Genomic DNA, 15,501 nt, shown 5'->3' with positions numbered 1-15,501 from the left:
TACAATTCATGAGATGACTGTTTGCTTGTGATCTGCTCACCAGAGCTTACAATACATGAGAGGACTGCCTGCTTATGATCTGCTCGCCAGAGCTTACAATTCATGAGATGACTGCCCTGCTTGTGATCTGCTCACCAGAGCTTACAATACATGAGATGACTGCCTGCTTGTGATCTGCTCGCCAGAGCTTACAATTCATGAGATGACTGCCCTGCTTGTGATCTGCTCACCGGAGCTTACAATACATGAGATGACTGCTCTGTTTGTGATCTGCTCACCGGAGCTTACAATGCAGGAGATGACTGCCCTACTTATGATCTGCTCGCCAGAGCTTACAATACATGAGATGACTGCCCTGCTTGTGATCTGCTCACCGGAGCTTACAATGCGTGAGATGACTGCCTGCTTGTGATCGGCTCACCAGAGCTTACAATGCATGAGATGACTGCCTGCTTGTGATCTGCTCACCGGAGCTTACAATACATGAAATGACTGCCCTGCTTGTGATCTGCTCGCCTGAGCTTACAATACGTGAGGAGACTGCCTGCTTGTGATCTGCTCACCGGAGCTTACAATGCGTGAGATGACTGCTCTGCTTGTGATCGGCTCACCAGAGCTTACAATGCATGAGATGACTGCCTGCTTGTGATCGGCTCACCAGAGCTTACAATGCATGAGATGACTGCCTGCTTGTGATCGGCTCACCGGAGCTTACAATACATGAGATGACTGCTCTGCTTGTGATCTGCTCACCAGAGCTTACAATGCATGAGATGACTGCCTGCTTGTGATCGGCTCACCAGAGCTTACAATACATGAGATGACTGCTCTGCTTGTGATCTGATCACAGGAGCTTACAATACATGAGATGACTGCCCTGCTTGTGATCTGCTCACCAGAGCTTACAATACATGACTGCCCTGCTTGTGATCTGCTCACCGGAGCTTACAATACAGGAGATGACTCCTCTGCTTGTGATCTGCTCACCAGAGCTTACAATACATGAGATGACTCCTCTGCTTGTGATCTGCTCACCAGAGCTTACAATACATGAGATGACTGCCCTGCTTGTGATCTGCTCACCAGAGCTTACAATGCGTAAGATGACTGCCTGCTTGTGATCTGCTCACCGGAGCTTACAATACATGAAATGACTGCCCTGCTTGTGATCTGCTCGCCAGAGCTTACAATATGTGAGGTGACTGCCTGCTTGTGATCTGGTCACCGGAGCTTACAATACATGAAATGACTGCCCTGCTTGTGATCTGCTCACCAGAGCTTACAATACATGAGATGACAGCCTGCTTGTGATCTGCTCACCGGAGCTTACAATACATGAGATGACTGCTCTGCTTGTGATCTGCTCACCAGAGCTTACAATACATGAGATGACAGCCTGCTTGTGATCTGCTCACCGGAGCTTACAATGCATGAGATGACAGCCTGCTTGTGATCTGCTCACCGGAGCTTACAATACATGAGATGACTGCCTGCTTGTGATCTGCTCGCCAGAGCTTACAATATGTGAGGTGACTGCCTGCTTGTGATCTGGTCACCGGAGCTTACAATACATGAAATGACTGCCCTGCTTGTGATCTGCTCACCAGAGCTTACAATACATGAGATGACAGCCTGCTTGTGATCTGCTCACCGGAGCTTACAATACATGAGATGACTGCTCTGCTTGTGATCTGCTCACCAGAGCTTACAATACATGAGATGACAGCCTGCTTGTGATCTGCTCACCGGAGCTTACAATACATGAGATGACAGCCTGCTTGTGATCTGCTCACCGGAGCTTACAATACAAGAGATGACAGCCTGCTTGTGATCTGCTCACCGGAGCTTACAATACATGAGATGACTGCCTGCTTCAGATCTGCTCACCTGTCGATACCAGTGTCCAGCTTCACCTCCATTTGTTCGATGATCTCTTTCTTTTTCTGCAGACATTCTGTCAGTTTTGGAGAAGAACTGCTCAAGAAAAAGAATAAAGATGGCAGCTATTCTACTAAATATATACACTGTCAGTATTTCTGGTACCTTACCTTACTAAAGGCATGAGATGATCATTAAATTGCTTATCGAATAAATGGAAAATAGTGTTGGCTTGATGTACGACATCCAGGAAATACAGGTTTGCATTCCGAGAGTCAGGAGAAGGGATCGCTGGAAAGGAGGAAAACAATCATATTGATAGAGGGGAGATGACCTGGATCATAAAAACATGGCTGCCGTTCTTCAAAACCCACACCTGTCTGCAGGTCATGTGTGGTATTGTAGTACAGTCTCATTCACATCAACAGGGTTGAGCAGCAATGCCAGACAACTCAAGAACAAGAGTGGTGATATTTTTGGGAGAAAGCAGCCATGTTGTTCTGATCCTTGACAACACTAACAGAAAAAGCAATAATGTGAACTAGGCCAACAGATATGTTCAAGTATTAAATAGAACAAAGTCTTACCTGCTAATCCTATTTCCAAGGCATAGTCAATGTGTTCAATGCATAAGTAATCGACAAGTCTGGAAAATATTTTAAACGCATTCTTTGGAAGGTCGGATGGGTCAGAAAGCTGAAAGCGCAAAAAAGAAAGTAGTAATTTCCATAATATATTATAAGCTGTATGGATTAAAAGTATGTGAACCCCCCCACACACATTATACTACATGAGCTTTTATCAACCTCCCATTCTACATCCATAGACATTAAAGATTGAGTCACTCCATATCCCTTCCGCACTTCTATGAAGGTTTTCTACAAGATGTTGGAGATGTCTGTGGGAATTTTTACCCCTTCATCCAAAAGAGTATTCATGAGGTCAGACACTGATGTTAGAGGGGAGGCCGGGCTCACAAACCCCGTTATAGTTCATCCCTAAAAGTGCTGGATGGGGTTGAGGTCCGAGCTCTGTGCCACCTACTTCTCCTTCTCTGTGCGACTGGTCTTCTTCTACACCAAACTCCCCCAACCATGTCTTTATGGACATTGCTTTGGGCACAGTCATGGGGAACAGAAAAAGGGATATCCCAAAATTGTTCTCACAAAACTGGAAGCTACAATTGTCCAAAATGTCTTGTGCTGAAGCATTAAGATTTCCCTTCACTGGAAATAAGAGGCAGAGGTTGACCCCTGAAACACCAGGCCATAGCATTATCATTACTCCACCAAACTTTACAGCAGGCACAATGCAGTCAGGTGGGTAACATTCTCCTGTCATCACCAAACCCAGACTCGTCGATCAGATGCCAGATAGAGGAGTGTGATCAATCACTCCACAGAACACGTCTCCTCTGCTCCAGAGTCCAGTGGTGGTGTCTTTACACCACTCCATCCGACGCTCGGCACTGTGCTTGGTGATGTACGGCTACATTCAGCTATTCGGCCATGAAGATCTCGGTGGGGCGCAGAGCTTGTGCAGAGGTTAATACCAGAGGAGGATTGGAGTCAGCAGAGAGTTGATGACTTTTATACATGATATATATATTTTAAAGTAAGGTATACAAAGTGCTTGATAGAAGAGGGGAGTGACTACACAGAATTTGTTTAGTCTGAAGCATTGGAGACATACACTATATGGAGAAAAGTATTGTCACATCAATCATTGATTCAGGTTTTTAATTCAGTCATATTGCCCCCAGTGTATAACGCCCTGCCCTTCGCAATGCCACCTGCCTTTACTATTATTTGTGAAGGAATTGCTTATTCTAAAGAGCTGACTGATATCTCGCGGTCCTCTGATTAACAGCCACCGGTGTTACAAGTCAGGTCATGAGATTTCTTCCCTCCTAAGATATTCCACCATCACCTGTGAGTGATATTACTTTTGTCTATCTAGGACAGGTGGATATAGGCACATTAGATTCCACATATCAGCAACTGCAGGAGACGTATAGATTAGTATTACATGGCAGTTAATACATGGGCAGGCATATGGAGAGGGGTTGCCCCGATCATTCATCCCCTTCCTGTTCTATCCCAACCCGGTTGTATTAAAAGACGTAGTCACCCACCACCACCTCTCCCCCAGATTATAAGTAAACTTGCCAATGAAATCACATACGATAGGGATTTACAACTAAACCTCCAATTTTGTGTAAAGGTGTTATCCGCTGAAAATAAGTTATCACTGATCCACGGGATAGGCGATAACTTATTGCTAGGCGGAGATCGGACCGTGAAGACCACCACTGATCAGCAGATCAGGGCACTTTTATCCCCATTGGAAGTGAGCAAGCTCAACCACAATGCCATTCATTCTCCATCGGGGATGTTAGTTTCTTCTAGCAACTCAACAAAGAATGAACAGAGCGGTGGTCGGGTGTCCGGTAATGGGAATTAAAATTCCAAGTCAGGTGTAAAATTTCCCCGTTTGGTCGATAGGTGTAAAATTTCCCAATGGTTGGACTCCCACCCATCAGTAAGTCATCACCTATCCCATTTCCTATTGTCACTGGACGACCCCTTTAAAAAGAGATTTACCTTATGGCATCTTTCAAAGGCATGTTTGGTTTCTTGTAAGAGGTTCACCACCACTTCTTGTGCCAAAAACGTCTCCCCATGAGTTTCTATACTGGGGCCCAGTGGCAGATTCGTGCGCTGTCTAATCCTTTCCTTGAGGTCCTGAATTCTGTCATTGAACACAACAGCGTCATCCATGAGATGGTCTTATACATCGGGGCTTCCATTTATCAGAAGACGTACATTACATAGTGAATTACAAAGGTAACGTGAGATTCGGTCACTCACCCTCCGCCTCCGATCGGTCTCTTCTGATGGTTCTTGGAATCATAATATCGCTGTAAGATCGCTGAACTCCGACTTCTTAGATAACCAATTTCTACGTCAATATAGTTTTCCAGGTAGCAAATGAAGACGGATTTGATCAGTTTGGACAAGAACGTCTGCTTGTCCGTCCCCAGATTAAACTCCATGAGTTTACTGGAAAGGCTGGTGGTTCTGGGTAAAAAGAAAGCAAAAATTAAAAGATGTCAATGGGAAAAAAAGATGAATATCAACTCATGAAAATAATCCCCCATTCATATACCCTATCCTCACCGTTATCCAGACCACAGAGCCCCCCACAACCACGGCTGCCCATGTAACACTACACATTCTTGCTATGGCTGCAGTAAATACAAACCCATACAGTTTTCGGTTTCCAGCTCCTATGAAGACCTATATATCTGCATGGCTGTAGACTGCAAGCAATCCCTGTCTACACTCTAGTCCGGCAGCAGGCGTTACTACCTCTCACATATCCCCAATCCTGCCGGTGGCAATACATAAAGAACAACAACATGACTGCAGGATCAGACTACACAGTTTCTATTTGTAGTCTGTAACCATGGAGACACATAGGTCTGAATAGGAGCTGCTGCCACAAAACGGTAGGAAGTTTAATAAAACCTTTTTCTGAAGCCGATTCAGGTTTCGGATATTTTAGATACAGTTGAAAAATAAAACATTAGCTTGCAATGATGGATGACCTCTTTAGGACACATAGGCATAGAGGGTCTTTCTTGTTCAGGATCTTCTCTATGACCTAGATCAGAGAGGCTTCTGCACCTTCCCCACCTGGACCAGACATATGAATGGTCATAATTTTTGCATGGGAAAAGTATGAGCAGACAATGCTTTGAGGTTGAATAAGTAAGGGGCCTTTTTTTTTTATGAAACAGCCATTTAAAGAGGTTATACTATAAACAACATTTATCACCTATGCGCAGGTTACATGGTAAACTTATGATTGCTGAGGGTCCGCCGATCTTGAGACTGGGGGGGCCCAAATGTTCCTGTGTGAATGTAGAGGTAATGAGCATGTGCGAGCACCCCTCCTACAGGCAGTGATTGGAGCAGTGGTCGCACATGCTCACTACCATTCACAGGAATATTTGGGTCACCCATGTTCGTTGGGAGATCAGTGGTCAGGCCCCCCGCGATCATTCACTTGTCACCTACTCTGTGGACAGCCGATACATGTTGTTTATGGGGCAACCCCCTTTAAGTTTCTGCCTCAGTTTTCACATTCAGATTGCTGATGTAAAGGGGTTAATATGTGAGCCGAAGGATGATTTTCCATGCAAATGCAAGATCCCCCCCCATCACAGCCCTCAAAGAAAACAAAAATGACAACTCCAACCCCCCTCCCCAGAAACAAACAGCTCCCAACAAGAAGTTCAAAGTAATTATATCTCCAGTGTTTTCTGCCTGCAGCTTTTACTTGGATAAACAGTTTCCCCCCCCCTTCAAAAAAATAATCTGTGCATTGCTCAAAATAAATTTGCCAAATAAATCAATTTCACCTTGTGTACAGATCATAGAGATTCTTCAGATACTGCTCGGCATCCGATTTTCTGCATTCTTCCAGATGCTCTTTCACAAAATTCTGGAGTTACAATTTGGGGGATAAAAAAAAAAATTAAATAAAAGCAAAATCTGAGCCGACCGCGAGAAAGAGTAGATTATGTGTGTCCTGTACAATTAGTCGCAGCGCATGTAAACAAAATTATGAATGCGGAGCTTTTCTTTTCATCTCCATGTAAATAAGCCAGACCTGATCTGATGTGGTATCGGGCTGCTGGGGAGACAATGCGGCTGCTAGAAAGAGGTCAGCAAGGAAAAAACAGGTAAGAGGTGGTATACCGGGAGAAGGCAAGACCACCACCTCCATACCATGCAATAGGACAGGTGTACAACTATAGAAACCCTCAAAGGCAAGGGCTTTATTCTAGCTTTATTACTTTCATTTACAAAAAACCGTCCATGTTGGATATAGTAGAAGGGTGTGTGCACTTTAAGGCAGCTGCAATAAATAGTAAAGGGGTTATCCAGGATTATTTAATTTTTTTTAAAATGGGCAGGTAGTTGCTACTTACCTGCATGTTCTGCCCGGCACCGATCTCTGCAGGTACAGAGCGGTCACAGACCGTTCTTGCCGGTGATTCTGCAGCTTCCTTTCCGCTCTGTTGACGAGGCGTGACTGCTGACTGGCTCCCCACTGCCTAACTGCGGGGAGCCGGCTGACAATCACAAAGACGTCGGCAGTCAACAGAGCATAGCGGAAGAGGAAGCTGCTGTGTTGATGTTGAGAAGCCAAATCACTAGCAGAAGCGGTTGGTATCCGCTCTGAGCCATCACCGGGAAGAACAGGCAGGTACTTGCCTCTGTTAGCAACTTCCTGTCTGATTTTTTTTTTTTTTTTAAACTATGGGCCTAAAAACTAAGAAATAGACCTGGACGACCCCCTTAAAGTGGTCATCAATAGCAGATCTGTGGGAATCTAACATCCGCCATTCCAGCCAATTGCTCCATCCACTGTGCTCAGCTCCATAGGAGGTAAATGGGAGAGGTGCCCTATAGGCTTTGCAGTGGGAATATCTGGCAGCCATGGAACCTGGTATCAGCTAACTAGTGGGTTGGCCAGGAGTTGGACACTCACCAATCTGATAAGTTATGACCCATCTTAGGTCATCAAAATCCAAGAAACCCCTTTAAATATCAGATAAAAGCATACGGAGCACTCATGTGACCGAAAGTATGCGATTTGCATACTCCCGGCCACATTCCAACTAGACTTGTCCGGCGTCACTCAATTCACGTGTATTGAGCGAGGCCTCACACGTCTAGTCGGCAGGAGACTACATGTATGCAAATCAAATACTGGCAGTCATGCACCTGCCTGCTACCGACACCATAGAATCCTGACAGCGTGCACGGTGCGTGCTGTGAGGATTTACAAGTCTTCAGTCACACAGAGTGACTGCAGACTTGTACATCAAGCCTGGACAACCCATTTAACTTAATTTTCATGGGCTCCTTAAAAAGGACCATACACCTTATCCAAATCCCAATAATCTCCCTGCTGGTGGACACTTCAACGCACATTGGAAGTGGTTTCGGCCCCTGGTGTGAGCTATGGTCTACAGCGCTGATCTGACGTCCACATCATTGCAGCCAATAATGGAGCTCAGCGGCTTTGCCCAAGAAAATGGCAAGATCCGCTCTGCTCACTGATTGGCTACAGTGATGTCAGCATTGCAGACAATAACCGACACTGGGAGCAGCGGTGGAGACTCTGCGCTGGACCCGGGGAGGGTGAGTATAGAAAAGTTTATTTTTTCAACAAACTGTAGCCAGAGGAACAGGGGGTTTCCGAAACCAGACAACCCCTCTAAGGCTCCATTCACACCTTCTGCTGAGATAAGTGTACGTTTTCATTGCTAGATGTGTAAATGGAAAGTTATAGATTCTCATTCACACTGAGTACAAGTCATTTTGGCTACCATAATGCTTTCTATGGCCGGTGAAGAACGTGGTTGTTTTCAAGCAACTCCTGTAAATCAATCATTCTGTAAATGGCATAAATGTACCTGGATTTTAATTTCAAATATATTTTGTATAAGTTTGGCCAAAATTATTTCCGGATTACTGAAAATATCCCCAACTTCCTTGTTGACACGTAGGCACAACAGAGCCGAGTCCTCAAATATGTCATTCCTCATGTAGGCCCCCTAAAATATAAGACCCTCATTATAAATACAGCTGTGAACATGAGTGAATCCACACATTGTATGACGGCAGACGGCTCACATTACCTCCTGGCACTGATTTATGTACACATCCACACAATGGGAATACCCCTGTGGAGACAAGAAGCAGAAATACGTCACTCTGGGTAATGGATAGAAAGCAGCGTTAACAGTCCTGCTCCTGAGTTACAGTGTGCTGTAAGCCAGAGCTGCATTCACAATTCTGCTGGTTGTCCTTGGAGTGAATTAACAAGCTTGTCGGTAGCTCCTTAACTGCTCAGCTGGACTCCTGTAGTGCGGAGGGAACTTTGCTCTCCATACACTGTACTCCTTACACCTTCACAGTCTAGATTAGTAAGGTCTGGTATGTTTAACCCCTTAAGGAAGCAGCAATTTTTGTCTTTTTGCGCTTTTATTTCTACCTCCCATCTTCCAGAAGTCACAATTTTTTTTTTTCTTTTGACATAATACCTGTAAGGGGCTTATTTTTTTTTTTTATATTTGTGGAACGAGTTGTAGTTTTGAATGACAATGTTCACTTTATCATATAATGTGCTGAAAAAATCCAAGTGCTTTAAATTGGTAAAAAAATAAAATAAACACAATCCATATGGTTTTTTGAGTTTCATTTTTATGGTGTTCGTTAAAATTACAGTAAAAATGATCTGGAATATAATTCTACAGGTCAGCACGGTTAAAGTGATATCAAATTTCTATAGGTTTTTTGTTTGCTTTTTTTTAATCTTAAAAGGGGTTGTCCAATAAAAACAATAAATCTTGGAATAAGAAATAGTTCCACAATTGGATGTGTTAAAAAAATGTTCCTGTGCTGAGATAATCTTATAAATGTGCCCCTGCTGTGTACTGTGTAATGGCTGTGGCCGTTCATGTAGAGCTGCTGCGGTTCACAGTCGGAGCATACCACATCTCCTGGCTGTGTGGTGGGAGTGGGGAGGATTCAAAAACAAATCACTTATGATATTATTGAGTATACAGACAAAACAGCAGGAGCTTAGAGCTGTTAGTTTCTGAAGTAACATTTCCCTGCCTGAGGTATGATGAGCTCACTGGACTGGAGACACAGCACAAACACTGGCTCCTGTGATAAACCAGGCAGGAAACGATGTTTCCTCTGAAAGCAGCAGCTGTGAGCCCCTTCTGCAACATCTGTATACTCACTTATAATAAGTTACTTATGCTTTCTCCCCTGCCCAGGAGCTGTTGTATGTGCAGACCATGAACTGGAGCAGCTCTGCACGGTCAGACACAGCCATTACACAGTGCACAGCAGGGACACACTTATAAGATTATCTCAGCACAGGAACATTTTTTTTATCACATTCAATTGTGGAACTTATTATTACACCAAGATTTATTGATTAAAATTGTTCAAGGGACAAACCCTCCAAGCAGTGAAAAAAAATGTATTTGTGCCATCATTTTCTGAGACCTATAACTTTCTTTTACTTTTCTGTCGAAGGAGCTGTGTGAGAGGAAGCTAGCCCCTGACCCTTCTCCATACACCTGCACTCTTCTCCACAGTGTAATAGCACGTCATGAGGCGGGAGTGGGTTAAAAGGGGGTGTGGGAAGCATGTCTTATAAGGCAATGCATTTCGCTACGACATTCTATTACTTAATAGTGGGGTCCGATCTCCGAGACCCCATACAACCTTTAGAATGAAGGGGCCGCAATGTCGATTTAGCGCTGCATATCCTTCATGGTGCAGCACAACTCCTTCCAGGTGAATGGAGCCGGCTCCAGTTCCCAGCAGTGACGAAGCCGGGAGAGTTGCACCCAGATGACTATTGCACAGCCCCCAAATACCTTGAAATGAAGCAGTACGGCAGCCACCTCCCTCATGCGAGATATCTCTCCTCTTCGCTGCGCACTGGTAAACTCCTGAATCAACTGATGTTCTAGATCGTGATATTTACCTGAAAAAAGCCACATGCAAAGGTTAATTCACGCACGCCACAATCTAGAGAAAAGAGAATGTGGAAGCACAGACAGAACTCGTACTCACTGGCAATTTTAGATTTCACTTCAGCAAATCTGAAAAAGAAAAAAAAAAAAAAAAAAAGTCAAACAGTTAAAGGGAATCTGTCAGCAGGTTTTTGCTCTGTAATCTGAGAGCAGTATGATGTAGGGGCAGAGACCCTGATTCCAGCGAAGTATCACTTACTGGGCTGGTTCGTGCAGTTTGGATAAAATCCCTGTTTTCTCTGCTGTAGATTTAGCAGTGCTCAAAATGCGGAGCAGTCAATAACCCCGCCCACACTCCTGATTGGATACAGTGTACACAGGAAGCTGCCAATCAGTGGAGGGGGCGGGATTACAGATTAGATGGACTGCCTGGCAGGAGACACCTAGTCCTGTAGTGATAATCTGCTGATAAAACACTGATTGTATTGCAACTACATCAATAAGCGTAACAAGTGACACATCCCTGGAATCGGGCTCTCTTCCCCTACATCATACTGCTCTGAGATTAAATGGCAAAAATCTACTGACAAATTCCCTTTAAAAGGGCTATTCCCAAAAATCATACGTTATCCCCCATCCATACTAATCATTGACTGTTGGGACCCCCAGCTATCTAGAGTACAGGACTCTGGATTCCCAGGACCAAACTGTGGGGCCCAGTCTTGAATGCAGCAAAGGTGTGTGACCTCTGCACCATCAGATCCTTTTGCTCTTCAGGCACACAAACTGCTGTCTGGCCAAGCAGAGACTTTATGTGAACAGGGGTCAGGTAGATTACAGTCAGCCAAGCTAGGGTTCGGCAGACAATTATCGGAAGATATATGGGCACCTTATATGGTCCAACCTTATGCTACAAATCTGCAGTCACCCTATGTGACTGCAGACTTGTGAATCCTAACATAGCATACATTGTGAGGATTTTTTGGTGCTGGGAGCAGTCATATGGCTGCAAGTATGTGATATGCATACACCCGGCCACATACAGACTAGAATGTGTCCGGCCTCACTCAATACACTTGCATTGAGTGAGGCCGCGCACGTCTAGTCAGCACGTGACTGTATGTATGCAAATCACATACTTGCGATCATGCACCTGCTGCTCCCGGAGAATCCTTACAGAGAGCAGGGTGTGCCATATGAGGATTCACAAATCTGCAGTCACATACAGTGACTGCAGACTTGGAGCTTAAAGCCAGACAGCCCTTTTAAGTAAACGGAGTACATGGGCCCAGAAGCAGAACTGTGGAGGAAAGGTGGCTTTATTTTTTTTTGAACACCATGTTTTAATTAGGGATCAAGACTGATACTTTAGTAGCATCGATCTCTATGGACTGTCCAGCAGAATGAGGAATCTGGGTAAGTACGGCATAATGAACATAGGTACAATACACCTGTCTGAATAAGACCTTATACGGCAGTTTGTTCCTCGGTGCTTCTTTAAGAAAATGGTCATATGCCTGTGAATGTGAATAGGGCCTAGCACTCCCTCTACGCACCCAGAAACTGGCACAAGGGGTTCACGCTTTTGAATATATTGACAATAATGAATCTTATAATTTATATATTTTTTTCATCTTCCTCCAAAACCACGTTAAATCCAGCAGAGAATCTTATCTACTGGGAAAGGTTAAAAGGCTAAGCCGTCATTAATTTGTCCCGACGGCCCGAAACGCGTAGACAGTTCAATAAAGGAGGTCATCCTATCCACGTACTATTGATTGGAAACAGCGCGGCTACCATCACCCTTACTATTCACTGTTCTTTGGGAGTTGAAGTTGTCACCAATGTCTCTATCTGACATGTTCAATCCGCTAAAGAAAATGGAGATTGCTGCTCTTGAGGAACAAAATACAAGGTCTCTCTCAATGGGAGTTAGATTAAACCAGAACATATAAGTCATTACCCCTTTCATTAACGCAGATATCTGTTAGCAGAGCTGTTAGGAGAAAGGGCGAGCCATAGATTGGCATCATTACATTTGGGGCCAGCACACTGAAATGGGTCACACAAGACACTCACCTATCAAACGGGAGTTCTTGAGCAATTAGGTGCAGCTTCTGAATGATATCAGCAGCCTCCTTTATCTGTAAAAATACAAGGAGTTATAGGATATCCCTACAATCCAAGTGAAAAATGCACATAAATAGATGTAGAACTGCTGTAGTAGTAATTAAAGGGGTATTCTGACCCTTTCTTTAACTTTACATATGGCCCCCAGTGTGGGGGAGGGGAAAAAAAAAAAAGTAGAAATAATATATATCCACCCATCCATACCTCGCTGCTCCTTCATCCTGATGACCATGCTCCCCCACAGAGGAAAAAAAAACAAGGGTAATTTCCGGCACAAGTGACTGGATAAAAACTAAAGTTTACTGAATCAAGTTAAAAGTCCATAAAAGTTAAAATCCTCAACACAGGTGTTGGGTTTTTTTTTTTTGGTATTTTTTCGTAACTTTTATAGACTTTCAAATTGATTCAATAAACTTCCAGTTTTCATCCATTTGGTTGTGCCAGAAATTACTCTTGTTTTTTCCTCTGTCAGCTGCAATCACAAGCAGGTACGGCACCCACTGGTTTCTAATTACAGCAATGGATCCATCCATACTACCAGCGTGATCAGCTCCAACCTTGCCCCTCTCCCCTACCTCCTTCTCAAGACCCCCACACTTGCCTCTACTTCTCTTGCAGCATGGTTGAAGCTTGACCTCTGCAGCCAATCTCTGCGATCACCAACTGGCTGCAGCGATCTCATGCTGACCATGCTGGAACAGAAGAGGAAGAAACCAGCCGGTTATTTATAAATTTACAGGGCCGTAAAGCCCCTAAAATAATGCTTACACCTGTCCTATCCATTGTGCCGGATGTCTTGGTGCCCTCCCTTGATGTAGCACCATGGAGTCACATCAGGAGTGGAAAGATGGAAAAGCCAGAGGACAAAAATAGCCACCTTCTCAGGAATACACCAGCACTGCCATACGTGGGTGGGGGGAGGACTCACATAATTTTATATAGTTTAAAGGGGTGTCCGGAGCAGACCATTCCCAATGAAGAAGTGAACTGCAATGGATAACCCCTTTAAATGCCATTATGGCAGACCCTTCCTTTTTAAAGGGGTAGCTCCATAAGGACGATCTTTATCCTTATGCCTTATCAGGGCATGTGATAGAGAGCAGTTTCTTTTACGAACCAGAATGGACAGCCGCTTTGTAAGAGCCGGGGCCACCCTGGAGGGCCAGATCTGCCATGCATTAAATGGTCAGCCATTCATATACATGGTGGTCACATCATGGTACATTTTACCTATGGGGAATAATATGGGTCGGCTTATCTTGCGCCCATTTATAAGTGGATTTTGTATATTAGACCGCCCCTTTAAGTATCAATGTGACCTTTGTATTACTTTTATAATTGGTTTGTAGATGCAGACAGATAATTGCCGCGTTCTCCGGCTGTTTTTAGCGCACTTCTGTGAACCGGCTAGAAAGGCAGAAAAAAAAAAAAAAGCCGATGTGTTTGTTGAATTAAACATACAAGCAGCTGGGCAGAAAATGGAGCAGAAAAAACACCAGTTAGCTGCGTTTTCCCAGTATAAATAAATGTGGAAGCGCTCGGCGGGATAATGCAGTAAACGCGCACTTGTGAACAATTAAACTTTAACGAGTCCGTCTCTCGGCGGCTGGAAGTGTGACCAGCACAAGACCAAGCAATTAGGGCGAAGCTGCCCGTCGCTTGCAATCACTTCACGCCTGGCTGGCGGCCCTTACCTTTTCAGAGTTGTTAAACACATCAGACTGCAGATTTCCATCCAGAAACTCATTAAAATAGGTCATCAGTTTTTGGGCCTCCACGGCTCGCTGACGTGGCGTGTTCACCCCCTCCAGCTGGTCTCCAAGATGGCACACCTTTGTTGCCACGTAGCTGATGTGCTCGTCGAGCTCTTGGAAATGCTGGAAAGCAATCTGAACAGGAAGAAGAAGAGGTCTGAAAAATCCACATCTCTTCATTTTTTATTTTTTTTTTTTTAGCACGTGTGCAGGGGAGCTCCTGGTGTCTGGCAGAGCTTTAATGAGCATTTACACGGTCAGATTGGCGGCATGTTTACACAGGGTGACTATCAGGAACGCCCCGTCCTCTAGGCGCCTCTATTCATTAAGAAAGACTGCACTTACATTTTTAGCCCTTTCCCGACATGGACATCGGGTGCAAACTTACAAGCTTAGCCCTTATCCAGATAGGGCAAGTGCCAGCTGTGTAATGCAGCCAGAACCTGCCTCTAACAGCAGCGACAGGCGCTAGCTCCGATCACTACATTTTAAAAGGGGTTGTCCAGGCTTGGGGCTCAAGTCTGCAGTCCCTCTCTATGCAACTCCTCACAGTGCGCAATGTGCACGCTGTAAGGATTCTCCTGTGCCGGCACCAGGAGCGGCAGGTGCGTGACCTCAAGTACCTGCTTTAAATACACGCGGTCACAAGCCAACTAGACATGCGTGGCCTGACTCAAAAAAAAAAAGGGAATAGAGTGAGGCCGGACACATCTGGTCGTAATGTGGTAGGAAGTATGCAAATCGCTTAATTGCAGCCACATGACTGCCCTCTCCCGGCACATCTTGACAGTCCACACTGTGCGGATTAACAAGACTGCAGTTGCATAGAGACACTATAGATTTAATCCCCAAGCCTGGACAACCCCTTTGATGATTTAGATGTTGCCGTCACTCTCGGATATCGGCATTTAAAAGTTGCAATTGTACAGTGAAGTCACTTCAATAGAACAGCACTGCAAATCTTGCACATTCACTAAATAAAAACAAAAAAAACAGCGGAGGCAAGTACGAAGGAGCCTATGAGCTGCTGTAACATTGAAAAGGCTGCGGCACTGGCACGAGCAGGGCAGCTTCTCCAAACTTATCGGAGGGGGTGCCAATAGTCAGACCCCCATTGATCTAATATTAAAGACCTATTCATCCATTTCAAAAGGCTGGATA

The 15,501-nt window shown here is 44.6% G+C and overlaps 1 protein-coding gene across 2 annotated transcripts in view; it reads right to left on the bottom strand.

Moving 5' to 3' along the window:
* EXOC5 (exocyst complex component 5) overlaps window positions 1-15,501 on the bottom strand; it is a 46,485-nt gene that overhangs the window by 21,139 nt on the left and 9,845 nt on the right. For both annotated transcript variants that reach the window (XM_073638776.1, XM_073638775.1), the window contains exons 4-15: window positions 14,281-14,475; window positions 12,536-12,600; window positions 10,557-10,585; window positions 10,358-10,467; window positions 8,597-8,641; window positions 8,372-8,512; window positions 6,305-6,387; window positions 4,749-4,958; window positions 4,482-4,629; window positions 2,466-2,574; window positions 2,049-2,169; window positions 1,888-1,974 (exon numbers count right to left, since the gene is read on the bottom strand). In XM_073638776.1, the coding sequence (XP_073494877.1) occupies window positions 1,888-1,974; window positions 2,049-2,169; window positions 2,466-2,574; window positions 4,482-4,629; window positions 4,749-4,958; window positions 6,305-6,387; window positions 8,372-8,512; window positions 8,597-8,641; window positions 10,358-10,467; window positions 10,557-10,585; window positions 12,536-12,600; window positions 14,281-14,475 (1,343 nt within the window). The remainder of the gene's footprint in view (window positions 1-1,887; window positions 1,975-2,048; window positions 2,170-2,465; window positions 2,575-4,481; window positions 4,630-4,748; window positions 4,959-6,304; window positions 6,388-8,371; window positions 8,513-8,596; window positions 8,642-10,357; window positions 10,468-10,556; window positions 10,586-12,535; window positions 12,601-14,280; window positions 14,476-15,501) is intronic.

Source organism: Phyllobates terribilis, unplaced genomic scaffold, assembly GCF_046119375.1.
Source record: "Phyllobates terribilis strain yellow unplaced genomic scaffold, ASM4611937v1 Scaffold_7__3_contigs__length_470593459, whole genome shotgun sequence".
NCBI lineage: Eukaryota > Metazoa > Chordata > Amphibia > Anura > Dendrobatidae > Phyllobates > Phyllobates terribilis.
This window is presented reverse-complemented; position numbering and strand designations above follow the sequence as displayed.